The sequence below is a fragment of the Hippocampus zosterae genome, chromosome 7 (assembly GCF_025434085.1).
Source record: "Hippocampus zosterae strain Florida chromosome 7, ASM2543408v3, whole genome shotgun sequence".
NCBI classification, from domain to species: domain Eukaryota; kingdom Metazoa; phylum Chordata; class Actinopteri; order Syngnathiformes; family Syngnathidae; genus Hippocampus; species Hippocampus zosterae.
In genome coordinates, this window is record NC_067457.1 from 20,246,998 (window position 1) to 20,268,464 (window position 21,467).

Sequence of the window (21,467 nt, forward strand, 5' to 3'; positions counted from 1 at the left end):
ACAGAGCAACGACTGTTAAATAACTGCCGGATTTAGATTTAGAAGAAGAATGACAACAAAGCATACCATACAACTAAATAACATTGTCACTGGAAGTCTCGTATGCCCAAATATGGTCATTTTGTTTTTTGGTCTGTCCCCCATGTTGTCTGTATTTTAATGCATTATTAAAAAATTTAAGGTGATTTAAAAAAAAATTTTTTAAAGCTTGAGGAGAAAACCACTTAACTCACTCACTCCCAAAGACGGTTTTAAACGTCTTTTCAGACTTGGTACTGAATGAGTTTTAACCGTCTTGAAATTTCAACTGTTTCATAAGTCCTGTAAAACTCCGCCTCTTTCCTCGCTCTGTGGGAGCCGCGTGGCATTATGTTGCCTCGAGATTGCAAGTTTTCAAGGTTTCCAGTCAAGATTGCTGGTGCAGAAGGGAAGTGGTTCGCTGGGAAGCTAAAAAGCTTGCGGATTCATTCAATGATTATTTTTTTTAAACACATGGGTGAACATTAAATATCAGTCGTGTTTAAGTGTACATGGAGCAGCATCGTTAGGGAGTACAAACTCTCACTAGATGCGACTCGGGCATGCAAACGCCTGCATGTCATTGTCATTAAGCCACCAACTCTTCTCCTAGTTGAAGTCTTATTGCTCTGTTGCTAGGCAACAATCGTCCTGGTTGCACACTGTACGAGATTATACCCATGCCAACCCTCATGGCTTTGGTTTCCGTAGCAACCCAGTGCCGAAGCTGTCAGGTTACACAGGGACAAAAAAAAAAAACTATTTTGGCTAGAGTATGCCCTCGCTTTAACAGAGCGTGTGGCTATTCGCAGACGGGATGATCGTCCATACGCGGGCGTCTTTCAGATTCTCTGGCATGCGCTGCGTGTGCACATTTCTGCGCAGCCGAATGAAATACGAAACCCGCATCATTTTTTACAGAAGCTTTGGCGTTTAATCCTCCTGCCTGCGCCACTTTGTTGCCCTGCGTCGCATGCGGATGACAACCTAATTTCAGAAGAACAATGTAGGTGAAGATAAATGAAACTGACGTTCAATGTGATATTGAAGAAAAAAAAAAAGAAGAGCACTGGGGGGGCTGGAGTGGCGGGCACAGAGTGATACGCAAGAGCACGTACCTTCATGAAACCCCGAACATGCTCCTCCTCCTTGAGGAAGTCCTTGTAGAGTCGGCTCCAGTGGGAGACCAATTGCAGTACCTTGCGCTTCCTGAAGAGGGTATCCTTGCCCTCCTCCTGGCCCCTGCCGCGCACGCTGCTATAGGTGAGAGCGGTCAAGGAATACGGCAAACGACGCGTGACGAGACTTTTCGGAACCTGGAAGGATGCGTCCGATTTTGTGCGCCTTTGTCATGAAGGATATTGTCCCAGCAGAGCTTGACATAGGTCAGAGGTGGACATGAACACCAGGTAGGTTAACAGGAAGTCGTCCAACAGCATTTCTGTAGCAGGGCAAACGTCTCATCAGCCGCGTGCACATGAATACACTCTTTGAAGGCTTCTCTTTTAGAATGGCACAAACAGAGTAAAAAAAAAAGAGCAATCTTTCGTGACTTACACTCTTTACTATCAGAAATGTATCACGTTATTATCCTCGGTTCTGATCGACTCATTCGTCGATCGTTTTATTTTACTCGACTCACCACCCGAAGGGAAATTATCCCACACGCGCTTGCTAATTTATGGTGACAGACAGACACGCAGATCCGATTCACCAACACGTACAAACAAAAGTCTTACGCGGATGCAGCCAAGGGAAATATGTCAGCGTGAGGACATGATCACATGTCATCCCATTTTAAGAGCTAATTACTTTGGGCTTTCTGGTCTGTGCTGGAAGACTCCAGGTAGAGTTATGCAAGAAAGGCTTGGCGCGAATGCACGCATATGAACCTGGGGGGTGGGGGGGGGTTAAAGATTGCCATGAGGGTATTTTGTGTGAAATCCTTCAAGTGATGGTTGGCTTGAGCAAGCAACACCTTTTGCAGAATAAACGGGACTTGTGTGGCTCCACGTTAACGTTGCCTCTCAAAAAGTAAAGGAATTTTAGGTTCTGTGACATAATGGCATCATAGGTTGGCGAGTGACTCAAAGCGGAATATAAAGAACCCTTGAGAGAGAGAGAAATGTAATGAGGACTTCCTGGCAGCAGTGTACAAAAGCCTGCGTGCGTCAGAATATTCGCCCCGGAAAACGTACGACCTAAATATTGTTCTGTCGGGCTCGGAGTGAAGAAATCCATTATAGACAACAGAGCAAAGGGTCTTTCCATCAATAAGTGATGAGAGATGACTTAGGATTCAAACGCCGAAGTACGATGACGCAGCCACACAAAGTACACGACGAAATGGGCGGTGCGGAAGAGGCGACTGCGTCACAACTCGACGCTGAAGGATTGGAATATCTGGATTTATTTTTGAGGTTTAGAGCTTACCATGGGACTTTGCAGTAAACTTTGGGTCATTGTCCATCTGCACTGTGAAGCACCATCCAATGACTTCTCAAGCAATTTGGCCAAATATGTGCTGATAATATTGCCCCTCCTGAATTCATCCTGCTACTTTTGACAGCAGGCACATCAGCACCGATACAAGGGAGCCAGCTCCAATGTGCGTCATGTGCCAACATTTATGGACCTGACGGAATGGACAAATAAATCAGATATGCAAGTGAAGTTTTCTGGATGAATAAAGATTTTGGTTCAGCAACAGGTGGCGAAATCTGGACTGCACAAGTGAGTCAAGAGGTCAAACTGAAAACAAAAAGAAATAAATCCCTCCCACAAAATTAATGTGCCAGAAAAAAAAAGCAAAGAGATTTTTGAAATGAGTGTACAAATACATTTAGGGACACATAAGGTCATCTCTGACTAAACTTTGCTGTTGATCATTTTTGATGTTACTTCTCGAGCTAGCGAGCTAGCTAAACAAAGTGATTTCTCATCGTCTTCTCCTCGGGCAATTATATTCTCCTTCGACGATCCTCCTGGGACGCTTGCTCACTGTACACTCTCCGGGAAGATAAATATCCATTTCTTTCAACAACATATGTCCTCTACATTTGCCTGCTGGCACACAAAGTCAAAAACATTCACTCATTGACAACAATATTTCTCTCACACACGCGAACTTATCCAGCTGCGACCTTGGGGGACTTTATCTCTCGTGAGAGGCATAGGAAAGAGTGTCTGCGTGCTGAACTAATCACACTAATCCGCGAGTGCACTTTGTTGGTGGAGTGTGTGTGTGTCATTATGTGCATACATGGGGATGGGTTGCTCCCTCCTAAAGCGTGTTTGAGCCTGTTCAAAATTCTGAAGAACAAGGTCGGCTACAAAAGAACAGCGATGCTCAGAACCACTCCAGAGGATCTCCACACAGTTGTTTAAAACAATTCTATACAGCATAGCTAGATTAAAAAAAAAGGGGGGGGTGGCGGGTGGAGAATGGTAAAATTAAGTACAATTGAGAGTAGTTTTCTTCATCATTTTGTAGCTAGTGGACCTTTTAATCGGTACACGCCTCATGCCCATCAATATACTTTGAGAACATCTGCGTCATTTTTTTTTTCAAATATGTTCTACATATTTTTGCACCTCAATCATGCGGAGATGTTATTATTATCAAGGTTGATGGGGAATGAGAACAAACGCCCTCGTCGCTTGGTGTGGGCGACGCTGGAATTGATGAGCCTGTTGAATAATGACGAGGATCGTTGCAGTAGCGATTTAAGCGTGGCGTCGATTTGTCGAGGATAGTGAAGAGCGTGTTCGAAGGTCCCGTGTTGTCATCCAACAGTATTTCCGGCCGGCATTGTGAATATCATAAAAGAGTAGCTCGGGGGTTGTTGCTAAGCGACAGAAATTGAAAAAAAAAGTGTGATCATTGGAGGGTCACAGTACAAGTCCCGCTGCGGGCAAATTGAAATTGGAGAGACACTAGTCCACAATCCTGATGATATGTCATCATGCCCTTGAGCAAGGCACCAACCACGAAACGGCATGTAGATGATTTGACTGATGCGGAAATATCACGGAAGAGAAAGATCAAAGATGATCACTGGGATGACTTTCATACTTCTCCTTGGATGACTACAACATACGCAGTAAAAATGTAACATCCAAATTAGTCGGTTTTGCCACTTTCGACGTGCAGAATCAATTTAAATAAATTGCCAACGGCAGTCACTGAAAACCGCGGGTGACGTCGTCTTTGCACCGCCAGCCCGGTCGCCAAACTTGAAGATGGAACCTTATGAGAACACAAGACTGTGTCGCAATGAACAAATTTGGAGTAAGCTTCTCAGTGATGGCGGCGATGATCAGTGATGTCATTGAAGATGGCATCGCCGCTGCCTTTGTAACAATGCGCTGCGACGACAACGTGCATCGCCCATCAAAACGACCGTCACGCCGAGCGCTCGCCGCATCGACGCGAGTGCAGGAAAGTCAAACGCTGCGACGCTGCGAGCGGCACATCGGCACATCCCCCCCAGGCCCCTCCTCCCCAAAAAAGCGTAGGCCCATCAAGTGAGCGGCATGTCAAAAGATGATAAAAAAGAAATTAATTTCGTCCATCGGGACAAATTTCTGGCGGAAATGTTCCTGAAAGCCGAGAGGTCGGTCAAACCGCACACGACGTTTCAAGTAAACCCGTTAAAGAAAACCCACATCCTTCCGGACACACCCACCACCATGGACCCGTCGATAGTGATGGCAGAAATTAAACAGCCTGCTTTCGCGGATACGAAAGTAGTCAAGTTAAACATGGGCCCGCACGGCACGAAGGAGGATTTGTGGGACCCCGAGGCCGAAGAGGCTCGGCAAAGATTGCTCAACAACAAGCGCATGAGAGAAGGCCTCGATGAACAAATGAAGGAGCGGCAAAAGATAAAAGAGGAAGAGCGACGCATCAAGACGGAAGAGCAAGAGATGATCAAGTGCCTCGGCGAATTATACGAGCAGGAGCTCGAGGAGTCGGCGCAGAGCATGGTAGAGGCCAAGAAGAGATTATATCAAGAGATACAGGAAGATATCGCCGATAGCCGGCTGTTCAGGGAAAAAGAGGCGCACAGAGAAATGATGGAAAGCAAAAGAACCGCGGAAATACAACTCAACTTACTCGAAACGTACTGGAAAAGAAAAATGACCAAGAAAGTTTTTCCCAAGAGCGGCCGAAGTAAGAACCTGTAACCGAAGACAACGCGTCTCCTCGTCTCGTCATCGTATCTGCGCAACGGCAGAGGCGGCGAAGAAGCAGACTGCCCGCTTTGTCTGAAGAAGAACCGGACGGGCCTTCAATCGTGGGCTCCGACTGGCCCGTCGCTGCCAATGGGCGCCTGGAAGCGCAGCATGACTTTTCAACCTGACGTGGCTAACGGGTAGAAGACAATAAAATGGCACACTCGCGTAACGATGGGAAACGAATACCGCTTTGGTGGTTACCGGCATTTCCATACAGTTCTCGCATTGGTGGTGGAGACGCAAGTCCAGAATTTAGTCGTGTGCCATTTATGAATCTTCTCCAAAGCTGTTTTTGTTCACTGCCCGAATAAACGTCTCTCTAAAAGCCCCATTATTATTATTATTATTATTGGCGGCCCGGTAGTCCAGTGGTTAGCACGTCGGCTTCACAGTGCAGAGGTACCGGGTTCGATTCCAGCTCCGGCCTCCCTGTGTGGAGTTTGCATGTTCTCCCCAGGCCTGCGTGGGTTTTCTCCGGGTGCTCCGTTTCCTCCCACATTTCAAAAACATGCGTGGCAGGCGGATTGAACGCTCTAAATTGTCCCTAGTTGTGAGTGTGAGCGTGGATGGTTGTTTGTCTCGGTGTGCCCTGCGATTGGCTGGCAACCGATTCAGGGTGTCCCCCGCCTACTGCCCGAAGACAGCTGAGATAGGCTCCAGCACCCCACGCGACCCTAGTGAGGATCAAGCGGCTCGGAAGATGAATGAATAAATTATTATTATTATTATTTTGCTAGCTTATTTGGCTCCAATTAGCTCAATAAATTCGTCTCGTTCATTTTTTTTCCTGAAAAAGTGAAAAGGATTGCCGGAAAACTTTGGAATCGTCCGATTGGAACTTTGCGTGGTAAGAGCCAGCTCTTATTTTTTTTGCAGCGGCAATGTCTGCAACCCCCCCCCCCCCCCACCCCACACTCCTCCTGAGGGAGTCTTCTCACAACAGCCATCGGAGCATGTCACCTCTTGAATAGTTCTCGCATCTGCAGGCGGTGACATGGCTGAATTACTGCACACAAGCACCTGGATGCGATGTAAATGCTGAATAATATCCACGCGCGCACGCACACACGCGAGGTTTTGTTCTAACATGCTTGACGTCCAAGATTTCAACGCCGTGAATGGCACGCTTGGTATGTACAGCAATGTGTTTTTTAAAAATCGACTAGACAGTCAGCGGCCCTTTCATGTGGGCAACGAGAGCCGCGCCCGCGTTCGGTGACACGCTGCAGACTTGTTTTGAAACGTCCTCTCGGGACTAAAACGGCTCATTTTCTTCGAAAAGCAAACACGCGTGCGTTTCAAACTTACCGCTCTCCGTACTCTCAGGCGCCCCTCTTTGCTCATCGAGACGCAAGTCACTTAGCAGATGCTCCAAGATCTTCAATGGCGTCCCGGACACCACCACATACCTGTAAGACCAAAACGGATAAGAACCCTCCTCGCTCGAGCGCCGGCCGCTTCCGTCGCTCCGTCCCCCGTCCGCGTCGTCGTCAATGTAACGAAAATGGGGCACGTCGAATGCACGGGCGACGGCCTCATGATTGACGGCTTCTTTTTCGTCGTCGTCGCTGTCATCTTCGTCCAAGTCTTCCTCTGCTTTGGCAAGAGTAGCTGGCTTGGTGGTCATCCTCGTGAACGGACACCGAAGGAGTTTGTGTGGTCATCTAAGTAAGAGCTCCAAAACCTCCTTGTGGCTCTTGTCATCTAAAGATTGAGCGCGTACTTTCAAAGCAATTGGGAGGGAACTGTTGCTAAAAACACACACACCCACTTACGAACCTGCGTCTGTTAATAACATGCGCTGGGTTGTGCATTTAGGCGGAGCATAGACAAAAAAAAAAGGGAGTTTAAAAAGACACGGTCATTATATACTTTCTGGAAGAAAGCACGCCTACAAAACTTATATGTCAATGTAAGAGGATACGGGGAGGCGAGGTACACACACACACACACACACACACACACACACACACACACGCACACACACACACGATATGCGGGAGGTGGGACCGACCTTTTGTCTTCCTCTCTGGACCCGCCCCCCGACGACGTGGGCGAGGGCCGTTCGGATGGCGATGTCAGCGACGATGTCACCCTCTGCAACACTAACACGTCGCGTCCTCGCTCCTTCAGACAAACTCGCCCGACCGCCTCCTGACGAAGACGGCGGACGGAACGGAATTTTCAACGAGCCCATAAAAATTAATCAAAAGAGGCCGGGTGAGATTTTGACTGTCGCGATATTAATGAATTCCCTACAGTGGGTAGGGCCTGTGTATGTCCAAGGATATTCCTTAAGTCATCCAAAATAATTGGGGGGGGGAGGGGGGGGGACAATCAAGTTGTGGCGTATACGCTGCGACGCCCACATGAAAGGTTTCTCCGATTCATGATTCGGCGTTCTCGGGACAAACGTCTCTTTGAAACATGAATCTCAACCTGATGTGGGACTGGCAGCCGATGACACCGTTAAGGACGATTAAAAGGGAGTACAATAGTGTGCGGAAAAAGGAGGCATCGTAAACAGGTGGAGCAAGGAGGATCAAAAGAAGACGTCGGGAGCGGGAGATCAAGAAGCATCGTCTTTCCTCCAGCTGCGCGCGGCGCACTGTCAGCCCGAGGGACCGAGAGACAATCGCAACTGCTCCAAAGAACCACACAGACGAGTCAATCTGCTCCTCCACAGCACAGATGCAGCCGGGGTATCGGGTGGTATTGCACGCGCAGTTTACTTGCGTGAACAAAAGCTCGGGTTCTAATTTTTCAGCTGATCGGACTTCCTGGGGGCATGTTTGCAAAATACAGAGCGATTGCTATGGAGTGGTTGTCAAGTCAAGAAAACGTTATTGTCAAATATGCTCCATGTGCAACAAACAGCACGGATGAAATTTCTTTCCACTCAACCAGAGTGCAAACGCACGAGAGAGAAAGAGGAGCCACCGCGGGTGCCCGCGCCGCTATCAACAGAACAGTTAACGTAAAACGACAAAATAATACAATAAGACACAGACAGTCGTGTAATCGTAACCATTTTTCCTGCATAAATTTTGACAGAGTAGTCAAAGCTGAAAACGTGCACAAGTCTGCTACAGGCTATGTTTGAAAGCAAACAAGAAGCTGTAGCGTCCATTGAGGAAAAAAAGATTGTCTCCCATCTCCTGTGCCAATGTAAATCCGCTTCAATTCCAAGCCGCGACTCCCAGTTCCACACACACACACACACACATTGTGCATTGAAAACATAATACACTGTAAAAATTGAATTAAACCCGCGGCACAGCATGCACTTAAAGGAGACACTTGGGCATGACTTTGGTAGTTCAATGGAAGCACCCCTGCATCTCTTCCGGAACATTCCTAACTGTCTGATTTTACAGGCCTAACGTCCATTTTTTCCCCCGGTCAAATGTCATCTATAAAGACACACATACAAACAAACAAAACTTACATCTTCAATTAAACTGACTATGTTTTTATAATGGGGGGGGGGGGAACAGGATTATGTAAGTGGTGAGATTAGAAATACATTAGCAAGAGCTGTGGGAATGTGCTGCTACAATGTAGATAAAGTAGCGAATTGTTGATCTATTCGATTAGACGTACGATTTAGATAGCCAAGAACAACAGGAGCAAGCCCAGAATGGAGAAGTGAACACGCACATAAATACATACGATCAAAAGGAAGTGTGGCAAAGCTTAAACCGGTCATGCGATATGGACTAGAAAACAAGAAAACACACCCAAAATAATTAGAGGGGTGCCAGATAAGAGCACAAAGTCAGGAAATTGTGTAAGGCACAGAAAGTACAAAAAAAAATATATCGAGATCCAAAGTAGGAAGTTGAAAGTCCGCGCGTGTGTGTGTGTGGGGTGATGGCGTGTTATGTAACACAGATTCAAGGAAAGAGAATGGAAAGTGGGAAAGCAAACAAAACAAAAACTTGTCAGGTGGAGAAGACAGCGCTGAAATCCAGATCAAATATTTTAGGAATACATACAAACAAAACAAAAAAACAGGATAAGCACTGATGCGGAAAGAGGCGCATCGGTTCTTACATGTTGGATGCCCAAGTATGTCATTTTTCTCCAATAATAAAACCTGGACAACTAACATGGGGGGGGGGGGGGAACACTAACAATCCAGAGTTCTCAATATTAACACGCAGTTATCTTCAAACATCCACAAAATATTTACAATCAAATAAGCTCTGAATTGACTCAACAGGGTTTTTTTTAACTCATTCACTCCCAAAGACGTTTTTACACGTCTTTTCAGACTTGGTCCAGAATTGGCTGGAGCTGAATGAGTTAATATCTCCTCGAAATTCAAAATGGTTGTGCTTTAGGAACAGGAAATCTGACTTTTTTTTCTCCGACATATTTGTCCTTGGCTAACAGGTGCGTCAGCCTTTTTCCCTTCCATTCCCGCCAGTCCCTTCCTTCAATTCAACCATCTGAACATCCTTCACCCCCCCCCCCCAACCTTCCTCACTCTCTCTCCTTTTGTCATTCCCCGAAACTCATTTTGGCTTTCCTCTCTCTCTTTAGTGGGTTCAAGCCAGGTCTGCCTCCGCATCTGCCTTTTCGAGCGGCCAGTCTCAACCCCCAGAGATTTGGATTTGGGAACAGCGGGCCGGAGACGAAACAGCATGCACCTGCTATGTCGCACGCAGGGTCACGCACGCAGAAAATGACGGGGAAAGGCGGGCTCGGCCCCTCACGGAAAGCCAAAGAGGAAACAGTCTCTGTTCCCGGCCAATTCATGCCAGTATGTGTGCGTGCGTGTCCGCATAGTCATAATCTGTGTTGCGATAGCTAGAAGGCCTACTTCCTGGAAATGATGGATAGGGAAAAATGAAAGCGTTGACTGACGCATCCCCTCCATTAAGTGAAGGACTGGCAACGCACTGTAAGGACCTGCCAATGCATTCTACGCGCATGTTACCTTCCGGGGCGAAATGACGTCCGACTGAATTGGTGTTCGCTGAATAGATGCATGCGATCCACAACACGGACGCATGAATCATATCGCTATGGCAACAGACCGTACTGGTTCGTCGGGGCTTAGCCGTCATGGGGAAACGAAAGTAAAATCAAGTCACTATGACAACCTAGTCAAAGGAAAGTGGTCTTTATCGCCAGCCGAGGTTGGTCTGGCGCGCTGCACCGTCTAAGAACTCTCTCATCGCCGAGATTCTTTTTCATATCCAAGTACGGCCCCCTTTGATGTGCCGCCCTCTTATTTCATGAATATTTCAAAGCATCGCATTCCGCCACCCTTGTGAGTGTGCTACCAAAGTAGATTTGCCTCAACTGAGTCGAGTGCCAACCATCGTGCTGGAATCCATTTTTAGCTTAAGTGCCAGGAGACCCCCCCCCCCCCCAATTACAAATCTTAAAAAAATAAAAATAAATAAAGTGAAACATCAAATTGGGACTAAAATCAAAAGAAAATATTTTCTAGTGTCAGTTGTTGCTTTGCCATAAAAGGAAAAGATGCTGACACAACTCAATGCAACAGCTTGTTTACTGTCCCCTCTAATTGATTGCCCTCACGCTGCCATTTTGGGGGTGTCACTTAAAAAAAACAAGATTGTCACGAACTCACACACTTTTTTTTTGGTTTTGTTTTTTTTTGCACCATGTTTGACTGCTGCATTTAACCCATCCAGGAGGCAGCTTTCCAGAGCCCAGCAAATATTGTGCTATTGTGCCCTTGAGCAAGGCACAATAGCCCTGAGTGCCAATGCCAGTTAAGGGAGTCAAACGTTAGGTCAGCGGCAATATGCGCTCTATGCATTATCGGTTGTTGTCAATATTTGCCTTTCTCCATGAGACAGTTTCCGATTTGATGGCCAGGCAGGGCGTGTCTTATGCGACGTGTGGCAGATCCCGGAAATGCACACGCCGTTACAGAGGGTGCAAGACGACTTCCTTTCGCTTCATTATTTAAAAAAACAAAATTCTTTGCCCTCGGGTAAGCAGAACTCGACAGCGCACGGCTTCATTAACTCCCTGCTCATTATGTGAGCCTGCAGTGAGTCGGCACCAGTGGTGCAGGAATATACGCGACACGTGTAAGCTGCATAATACTGTACAGACTGAAGTGCAAAGCATTAAGTCACGCTCATGTTTTTACTAACGTTGACATGAACCGGTCAAGTGGCGGTTATTTAACGGGCCCTAATCGCATGCGTGCGCGGCCACAAATGAGGTGGCGGAAAGTGAATTGAGTGTCGGAAATACAATTAGGTCGGCCCGGTGGGCCATTGGTTAGCGCGTCTACCCCACAGTGCAGAGGTACCGGGTTCGATTCCACCTCCGGCCTCCAATGTTCACCCCGGGCCTGCCTGGGTTTTCTCCGGGTATTTCGTTTTCCTCCCACATTCCAAAAACATGCATGGCTAAGATTCAAAACGTGACGCAGGCCGGACAAAATGGCCCGAAAAGGGGTCCGAATTCAGAGATTTGTTTTGAAATAAAATGCTTGAAAAGAATTGCGTCGATTCCAGTCACAGTGCACTCTACTCATGACATTCAAGTCACCATCTGGAAACGTCGCTGCTTTGAAACTACAACAATCACGTGCGTCAGCTTCATCAAAAAAGTGCCATTGCTAGCATCCTTCCCGACACGATCTCAATCACCGGCATGTGACGCACGCTGGACTCACCGCCTGGCTCCTGTCCGGTAAGCGGTAGTTGTGATTCTGCAGCAGTCGGCAGCCATCCTTGGCCAGACGTTGGACAGCCTCAAAGCCAAGTCGGCTGGTCAGCTCCTCACGGCCACACACGGTCCCGTTGCCGCCGCCGCCGCCGTTGCCGTTGCCTCCACCACTTCGCAGAACGCACGAGCCGCCCAGCTGCAACACGGGGGGCATGAACACATATCTCAACCCACAGTCCCAAGACATGACGGAGAGAGTTTACTCATAGGATGTACACTCAGCGTATCGGTCCGACGTGATAAGTTGTGCCTGATCCCGAAGTATGCGCTAACTTTCACTAAGCTCATTTGAGGAAAAAAGGGAGGCAAAAAAAAAGTCATCCAGGCATTCTTTATCTCTGGTCTCTAAAGTCTCATTATCCCAAATCTGATTCATTCTACATTATACTCTGTAATTCCCTCTATCTGTTGCATTTCTTTCTTAGTCTCCATGTCAGCAGATCTGGCGGAGAAAGAGCGAATGTGAGTGATTATCAGCCTAAGTGGGCGGGAGTGTGTGTGTGTGTGTGCACACCGGCGTGTGTGTGTGTGTGTGTGTGTTGGTTTGTGCGTCCCTCTGCTCTAATAAGGATTTAGAACGTTTTAACCGTGTTAGCCTTGCTGAACGAAGAGCAAAGTGCATCATTGTAAATATGTTGTTTGAGTTTGAGAGTTTGCGGGGGCGGGGGCTCGAGTATGAAAGGAGATCGAGATTAAAAGTATGAGGGGGGGGTCATGCGCAATGTCGGCAAAAGATGGGAAAAAAATGCCTGTGTTGTGTTTCATTATCACTAGTGGCAGGTAGATTTTTTTTGGGGGGGGGGACACAAGGAGGGGATATTTAATTTCCTCAAGAGTTAAGTGACCACTTCCTGTGTGCTTGACTACCCCATAGTGGCGTATAATCGTGGAGGCATCACTCCCACACTTTCTGTTTACTAGAAAAACACCCTCGACCGGCGCTCATCTGGGGAAGGCCTGATAACACACACACACGCACACACACACACACACACACACACACACACACACATCTGCACATCCATACAAAGCTCAGGAAGTGTTTGTTTGCAGTGTGTGTCACACTTGTTTCTCGATCCCCCCTTTGTGTTGATACAATTTTGAAAGAAGTTACGGACATCCGCTATTTTTGTACCATTTTGTACTTGTGCTGGGGTGTATGATGTTTAGCCGAACAAAAATATGCAGACGGGTTATTTGATGGTCAATCTCGCCCGAGACTTTAATGGAGCTAGGGAAAATGGATTACTGTTTTACCGGGCTGCACTCCGCAATCGGTGAGTGGACGTCCTGCTGGCTCGTCTCCGGCATGTCAGAGTCCTGCTCTGATACTGCAAACAATCAGAGACAGTCGGGTAACATCTTTTTGGTTTTTTTTATTTTGCAAAGGCGTGTTGTCCCAATCGACTCTGGCTGCATGTTTACTCACAAGCTTTGCGCGTCTTTCGGGCAAGAGTAGCAGCCAACTCACTTTGTACCTAATGGAAATGGAGTGTAAAGAAAAAAAATTGCACAGTGCATCATTCAGTACAGTGCACTTTTTTTTTTTTTGGCGCACAGATATAGACGTACTGTTGACGTGAGCCTTTCTAGCGCTTTCATTTGGAGGATCTCGCTGCAGACATCCCGGTTTCCCTCAGAGTCCTCCTCTGACCTTGGAGAGACACAAAAACGGCTCCACTTATTTCCTGGTAGTCTGATCCGAAGACTGAGAGAGCACCAACGAAAGAATAGCTCCCTGTTTGGTATATCTCGAGCAACGCAAAACCGCTTGCGTCACTGATGGGACGATGAGCGCGACTGCCTCTGGCAACACCTCCATGTTTATCATCAAAGAGGCCGCGATATAGCGCATGCACAACCTCATTGTAAATAAAAGAGTACTAGCATAAAAGTCAAGTCAGAAAATGAAGCGAGGAAATCACAAAATAAATTGTCTAGTCCCCCTACAGAATTAATTTTGGCATTTCCTCGTTTGTGAATACAGTACACAACAAAGGAATAAACAAACACTTCTAAGACAGTCCGGTCTCCTACATTTTACTGACATCAGATCGTTCTCTTGGAGCTACGCTCAAGGAAATGCCAAAATTAATTCTGTAGTTTTATTGAAGTCGTCGTTAATTTACGTTTTTCGGAGGCGGTCATGAACGCCTCCGAGTCGAACGGAAGGACTGTAGCTCCATCTTGTGGATAAATTGTAAGTCGCGCTTTATAATCCAGTGTGTTCAATATATGAAAGCAATTACAAAAAAAGGCCATTCATTGAAGGCGTGCCTCATAATCCAGTGCACCTTTTAGTGCGGAAAATACGGTAAATAAAAAAATGGATGGATGGAATTGCCACACATCTCATTCGGATCAAAATGCCATTGGGCAAACGTCGGCGACGTCTGCATTTTGCTTTCATACGTCAAAACATGAGTATTGTGCATTTCGACAGCGCAAACACCGGTGCTGACATTTGCGAGGCCTGGATGAGAACATTGAAACTAATTTGCAATCGTCAGCTCTTCTCACAGATCGTGTTTTCCAAAACAACAACTGATGTTGTGCCCCACACCGGTAAATTTTTTAAAGACAGTCAGGCGGAGGACGTGAAGCGGGAGAGAGGGGATGTGTGCGGTGGACAGGCAGCATGTGCCAGCGGAGCCAAAAATTAAAAAAAAATGCAGCAATCATAGAGAAACCGGAGTCAAAAGCGCCAGACCGTATGAGAATGTCGAATACTTAACCACATCTGCACAATTTATTTGGGCCAATAGTTGGGATAAAAGGAGTCGTTCCGTTACGGTGTATGCACACTTTTTCTAATGTTCTTATATTTGTGAGGCCGGTGTATTGGGGTGCAGGGGGGGGGGGGGGGCACGGGGGCCTCAAAAGAAAAAAAAATAGATTTTTTATATTGATTGTCCCCTTTCGACAATTTACTTTGTGTTGAAGAGCACCTCAATGTCTGCAGATAGTCGATGTTTACTGTACGCTTCTCAGGTTGCCTTAACGGCACATTTTCAGACTAGCACAGATGAAAAAATTGATGGGGGGGGGGGGGGTTAAAATGCCACATATGCGACTTTTGTTCATTTATCCGAGTGACAGATTGAGTTCAGCGCTACCCTCGGCAGGAATCCCACACATTGTAAAAAAAAAAGCACAGCAAAGAACTTTAGCCGACATCCGCTGGATGCGGAGGTGTGTGCACAAGCGCGCTGAGGATTTACACCTCCGGAAAGGGATTTGGATCCGTGCTGGAATTAGAGGAAGATATTGAAGAACGTGTGAGGGGGATATACCGGATGTCGCATGAGCAGTCGTGCACGGGACATCCACCAACTCAAGTTCCCCCCCCCTCAAAGGCGTCAAGACATCTACCGCAAACTGCTCAAATGCGACATTCTTGCCGACTCCAAACGTCATTGATCGAACCTATTAGCTTTGAGTTGAGACTTACGGGCTGTCGGTTCTGTCCGCAGAGCGAAACTGAACATACGGTGCAAGTTGTAGGAGGAGCCTAACAGCCTCTGGCCAGTCCCCTTCGTTGGCACGAAACTCACAGGAGGTGGAGTCGCACTCCTCAAAACTGAACTGGTAGTAAGTGTTGGCGTCCGAGAAGACGACTCGCTGGTCCACTGGCGAGACAAGACGGCGTCTCATTGCGGTGACACGGAAACGACGATGACACGGCAAATATTCTTGACGGGCATGGATCACGTGAGCAGATGACAAAAATGGGAGTTTGGGGATTTACCGGACAGCAGGACGCCGAGTTCCAGCAGCACCTGCCAGACGCGCGCGGCGGTGGTCCGGCAACGCACGTACACGCATTGCTCGCACAGCCACTGCACCAGCTCCACGCCCACATAACTGCGCCTGTCAAATGCATGAGATGTTCATTTTGCGTGCGCACAAAAAAAAAAAAAATAAAATAAAATAAAATAAAAAAGCGCCAGTGATGCATACCGTATGCATTGTATCTATTTTTTATTTTTTTTTGCATACACTGGAAAACTCCGTTATCTTACTGCATGCACAGCTTGACTGTCAGGTCAGGACGGGGAACTACTCTGACTGGTTAATCAGCCGTTACGCTTCATCACACACATTGATCGATCCCTAAGGAGACATACAAACAAAACCACAGAGACAGTCAAGTGTACCGTATGATTCTGGCTAGGTGTATCTTGTCTTTAGCCGGGTATGGTCCGTGGGAAAGGAAACCGTTTCTGACAGCCCGGCCAGCGCAGGGGAAACTCTGGGAGCACGACTGAGACGCGTGCAAAAAGAAAACAAAACAAAAAAACAACAACAACACAAGAGGAATAGAAGAGTTTTTACAATGTCATAAGAAAAGATAAATGCACAAATACACTTGGTTCAAGTTTTATTAATGAGCTCCTTATATTTGCGTAACGACCAATGAAAACATGTTTTATATTTTATGTTTATCTTTGTTAGTGCGGTGGAGTTTGAATTTCTTTAGGAATATCTCGGAGATTTTCCGCCACATCCCAAACACTTTTTTCTTTTCTTTTTCTTTGTGATTGCTCAAAAGTAACTCCGCGAAGAAGCAATGGGGAGATGTGGGGCAAATTTGATGAAGAATCTTTCATCTTGGAGACTTTGGAATTAAAGTTGTTATCATATTCGACCCTCTGGGAAAAGAGGATGTTTATTTTAGCGTATTAAGCTTTTTTTTCTGAGCTGTAAAACAGAATCCCTGATAGTGCTTGACGCAGCCAAGTGACGCCTGGATTCAAGTCAAAGTCAAACAAGCAGACGCCACACGTTAAGTCCGGTGAGGTGCTGCAGCAAGCGAGCCGTCTGTAGGACAAATTAGTTGAGTGCATCCAGATTTGACATATGATGACAGTTTAGCGCTTTGCTTTTGTTGAACCACTTTTTCTTTTCTTTTTTTTTTATCCTTTCAGGTTTCCAATTGGCTTGAGACGGAGAAAAAACAACAACAACAAATTGACAGTAAAAGCACCAGCAGCAGCACTGACGTTTCAAAATGTTGCATTATTTGGGGTGGGGGGTGGGAGGGTCATCAATATTGTGCACCTTTCAAGAGTAAAAAGAAGAGAAATGAGAGCGCCTCTCAAAACACTCCACGAGATCATTGTGCGTTTGCTGCATATTGTGAAAGGGGCCAAAAATGACCCCCCCCCCCCCCCCCCCCCCCCACCATCCGAGATGAAAATCCGCACTGAGCTCATTTGTATTGAGGCTAAACAAAGACACCGTCACCTTGTCGCAAAACGAAAGAGATGACATCATCCGTGTGCCCTCACCTTATTTACTGTCGGGCCTGCACTCGGTCCAGGGATTGTGTCAGGTGATTGCTGTTTAAAAAAAAAACAAACACACACACACACATAGCCATGAGATCATCCGCGCACGTGCACGCACAAACATGCGTGCGCGTAAATACACAAAATAAACACAACCCCAGCCGGCGAAAGACCAGTTTGGCAATCCCGAGCACAATTAGCCACCGCACGTACAATTTAATAGCCGCAACAACCGCCTCTCATTCAATCACATGATTCATGGACTTGACCTTAAGAGGGCGCTCTTGTGCGAGCGCCGAGCAGGACGATTTACCTGATTTCAAGTCAGGGGAAATATGACACTCATTTTCTCTCTCACCACTACGAGGGCATTGTGATCACCGTTCTTAATAGCGAGTACCATGACACCAGGTTGTAAAGCCGTTGCCCCCCGGGCACACCCAAGCAACCTCCTACTTCTCCTACCAGGAAATAGGCTCTTAATCTTTATGGATTAGTATGGCGGCAGCGGAGTTTATTGACACACCCCAAGTGAAAAGCTGGTCATAAAACTGATTAAAATGACTTACGACGTGCAAAACGACTGCGGAACTGGCGGTAAATGAAAGAAAAAGGTTCAAAGAGTGAGTTCTGAGATTTCGTGGAGCATACGCAGTGCTCCTGTAAGATAATTCACCAGTTCTCATGGAAAACTGGACGTAATTTACAAAACCTGGATGTAGACTACACGTCTACTTCAAGAACAGATCGAAATCCAGATGATTCTATTGTGTGCAGCCACTGGACACGATAAAATTGTGTAAATTCAACACAGCATTTTTTTTTGGGGGGGGGGGGGGGGGTTAATTTTTATCAAATGGCATATGTAAAGTATCCCTTTGAGTGACTGACTATATTTTCACGGATCGATCACGCAGTACATACGTGTAGGCATAAAAAAGATGAAGAAAGTAACATCCATCTTTTTTTTTCCAAGTTGCTCAAGTGGTATTTGATTGACAGTTGACAGTTGAACAGGGCAAACGCGGCAAGACGACACGAAATGAGTTTGACATTTTATGTATTGGGTTGTTGGTTTTTTTTTTTTAATGATTCAAATTTGGCAGGGTTCTTAACACCCTTTCGTGTGTCAAATACAGAAGCGGGAGGTAGCAGCCCGCTTCCTCCTTCGCCTTCATTATTATTCTAGTGGTTATAGTCTAAATTGTCATACACTGTAGTTTCCCCGCCGCAGCATCATGTTAAAAAAAAAAAAAAAAAAAAATTGACACTGTGGCAATGGAGTGCTTTAAACAAAACATGGGGGGGGGGGGGATACAGTAGCACACGCTCACTAAAGTCAATGAAGCACACAAGACACGGGGGGGTATGAACGTGACAGATGGAGAGGGAGCGAAACGAGCTGCGCCGCGATCATTGTAATTATGTTCATTAAAAAGAGAAACGTGGCCGAACACGATGGAGGTGGACGGGGGAGGGAGACAAATGCACGAAAATCGCAACAGTGACTTCACATCCGCTTGAGAGAAATTACGATAGGCAATGGATGTTTCACGACACTATTCGAGGAATTACCACAACAAACCAATTGTCACAAAACACAGTCGACCACGAATCGTTTTCGGAGGGGGACACATTTGAATTTTTACGAACCTTTTACGACTGATCGTTTCCATAATGGGTTCAAATTAGGAATTTGAAAGGAAAACTGTTTGAAACGTGACGTAACAATACCATCAAACTACAGCGGTGACCCGACATGACTTTTGTCGCGATACGAGCAGATAAGAAATAAAACTTTAAAAGGTGTGAAATGCCACCCCCAGTTTAAGATTCCCGTCAAACAAAACATCAAACAAAGAAAATATTTTGAATAACCAAAGTCCATTTAGCGTATGCTAGCAAACAGTGCGCAACGCCATAGGTGGGGCTAGCAAAGAGTAGGCTTGTGTGGCGGTAAAAACAAACATTCCAAGACATCTGAAGAATATAATAATTCTCACAGACGCGTTTTCTTTATCCTCTGAAAAACGACTAATATTGTTGCAGGTTTCTGAATGGCTTACAGTTGTGAAACTCTCATTTGTGTCTTCATGACTGCGTGACACAAGAGCCCAAATCGCGCACACAAGAAGGACCCGCATTAGATTATTATTATGATTTCTTTTTTTTTACATTTTATTCTTTGATTAAAAACATTCAAGTCGAATATTACAGACCACAATTTTCCTTATTGAAAATTACAAAATCTTGTTTCGGAGTATAGGCTTGAACAGATTAATGGCATTTCCATTGATTTCAATGGAGAAAGATGATTTGAGATACGGGGTGAGATGGAGTCCGGCAGACAGGCAAGTCACCCCCCCCCCCACCCCCTGCATTGTTCCTTCCTCGTCGCTCGATTTTATCTCTCCACCTCTTTGTCTTCTGTCTGGTGAGTACCAATCGTTCCCAAATTGTTCTTTTCCCCTCACTCGTTCGTCTCTTCTCACAAACTCACCACTCGGTGACTCATTCATCCTGTACTGCGCACTCAGGTCTTTGTGGTGCCGTTTTGATTCCTCCTTCTCCCCCAAAACACACACCTCCATCACGGGAGCGCACATTAGTCGTCAGCCGAGAAGAGAGATGTAGGCTATAAAGCGAGAGCACATGCTGACACGCTTATCTGCGCGATGACTTCAAAGTGTGTCTGGGCAAGCGAAAGAAAACGAGCGCGGCAGCAGAGCGTGAGGTCATTCTGTGCGAGGAATGGATTGCGCTCAGATTAGATTGCAAACAACGCCGCGCCGCGCACACCCACGCGGACATTCGCACCGCTGTTGACTCCTTGACAGATCGGTCACACACAAGGAAAAGCTAAATGGAGACATCAAAGCGCGGCGGAACGAGTGCGCGCTGAGTGAGTTCCATGAGAAAATACGAACCAGCTGTTAAGAGTTGGCGGCTCGGGACAATATGGAGACTGGAAACTAGACTCGATTTCCTCAAACAAAGCCATGACTTGAAGTGACTTGGGACCTTCTTGAAACTTGAAGGTTTAGACTCGATGAAACTTCATTGCAACTGGCACTCATTTTGGACTCAGACTTGAGCCGCTGCTTTTCCTCATCGAGAGGAGCCAGCTGAGGCGGTGCGGGCATCTGGTTAGAATCATCCGGCTTGGAACACCAACCTGGTGAGGTGTTCCAGGCGCATCCTCGAATGAGCCCCCCCAAGGAGGAGTCGGGACACGTTGGGCAGGGAAGGGCTCGGGCTTACCCCAGACAAGCTGGATGAAGCGGCTGGGGAGAGGAGCATTTGGGCTTCCGAGCTTAATGTGCTGCCCCCGCAATGTGACATTGCATAAGCGGATGAAAATGGATGGATGGATCCAATTTGCACACACGTGATTTCCTCCCACCTCCGCAAATGAGCAGTTTCACTTGGTGCGCGGTGTGACTTTCCTTTCATCAAACCTTCATCCGGAGAAGCTTCCTTGCGGGTTAACATGAAAGACATTTCCAAGTCTGAACTTTCCCCGCATGCTTGCGAACGCGCACACTTGGCACCGAGCAGGTGGCTCTGAGAAATGCTCGCATCCATGGCTGACATGTTTAACACCCCGGAGATTTAATGCTTCCCTCACGTCAGTGTATTTCAAGAGCTGTAATCACCCCGAAAGACTTTTTGACGACACGGTACATTTATAACACGCGTGCCAATGTTCTCTTGCGAGCCATTTGCCAGAAGCCCCATGATGATTCAGCGCAAAAGTGTGGCGTGAATAAAATTGCGAATATATAAATAAGAATAAAATAACAACACAATAAATATCATCAGACAATATTCTGCTACAAAATAATGTTGATGAATTTTCAGACTTTTTTTTTTTTGCCACCTCAGTCACAAGTCACACACAGCTGCTGTTAGATTTCTGATTTGGCGGAACAGTCTTCAGATAAATGTTTACTAGGTCCGCCCTGAAAATCCGGTCAGCGAAAATTTTACGGCTTTTTCCCTCACCAAAACAGGATGTTGTGATTACGCCCGCAAAAAAAAAAAACAACAACTGGACAACTAACCGTCAGTCTGTGTCATTCACATTATGAAAACAAATGTGACTTTTAACGTGAATGGAATGTATCTGTGAAGTGGCACGTGCACAAAACAAGACAACACGTTGTGCAGTGTTTACAAATTAAATATGGC

At 46.4% G+C, this 21,467-nt stretch overlaps 1 protein-coding gene across 3 annotated transcripts in view; it reads right to left on the minus strand.

Moving 5' to 3' along the window:
* The window catches only part of rapgef5a (Rap guanine nucleotide exchange factor (GEF) 5a), a 28,524-nt gene that overhangs the window by 5,785 nt on the left and 1,272 nt on the right, over window positions 1–21,467 (minus strand). Inside the window, exons 2-13 of one of the 3 annotated variants that reach the window (XM_052072695.1) lie at window positions 17,277–17,327; window positions 16,143–16,249; window positions 15,734–15,855; window positions 15,437–15,614; window positions 13,558–13,639; window positions 13,415–13,463; window positions 13,243–13,316; window positions 11,933–12,121; window positions 7,274–7,413; window positions 6,568–6,668; window positions 1,381–1,459; window positions 1,137–1,281 (exon numbers count right to left, since the gene is read on the minus strand). In XM_052072695.1, the coding sequence (XP_051928655.1) occupies window positions 1,137–1,281; window positions 1,381–1,459; window positions 6,568–6,668; window positions 7,274–7,413; window positions 11,933–12,121; window positions 13,243–13,316; window positions 13,415–13,463; window positions 13,558–13,639; window positions 15,437–15,614; window positions 15,734–15,855; window positions 16,143–16,249; window positions 17,277–17,327 (1,317 nt within the window). Of the gene's footprint in view, window positions 1–1,136; window positions 1,282–1,380; window positions 1,460–6,567; window positions 6,935–7,273; window positions 7,414–11,932; window positions 12,122–13,242; window positions 13,317–13,414; window positions 13,464–13,557; window positions 13,640–15,436; window positions 15,615–15,733; window positions 15,856–16,142; window positions 16,250–17,276; window positions 17,328–21,467 lie in introns of those variants that run through there. The other 2 variants (XM_052072696.1, XM_052072697.1) reach the window with 2 other exon arrangements.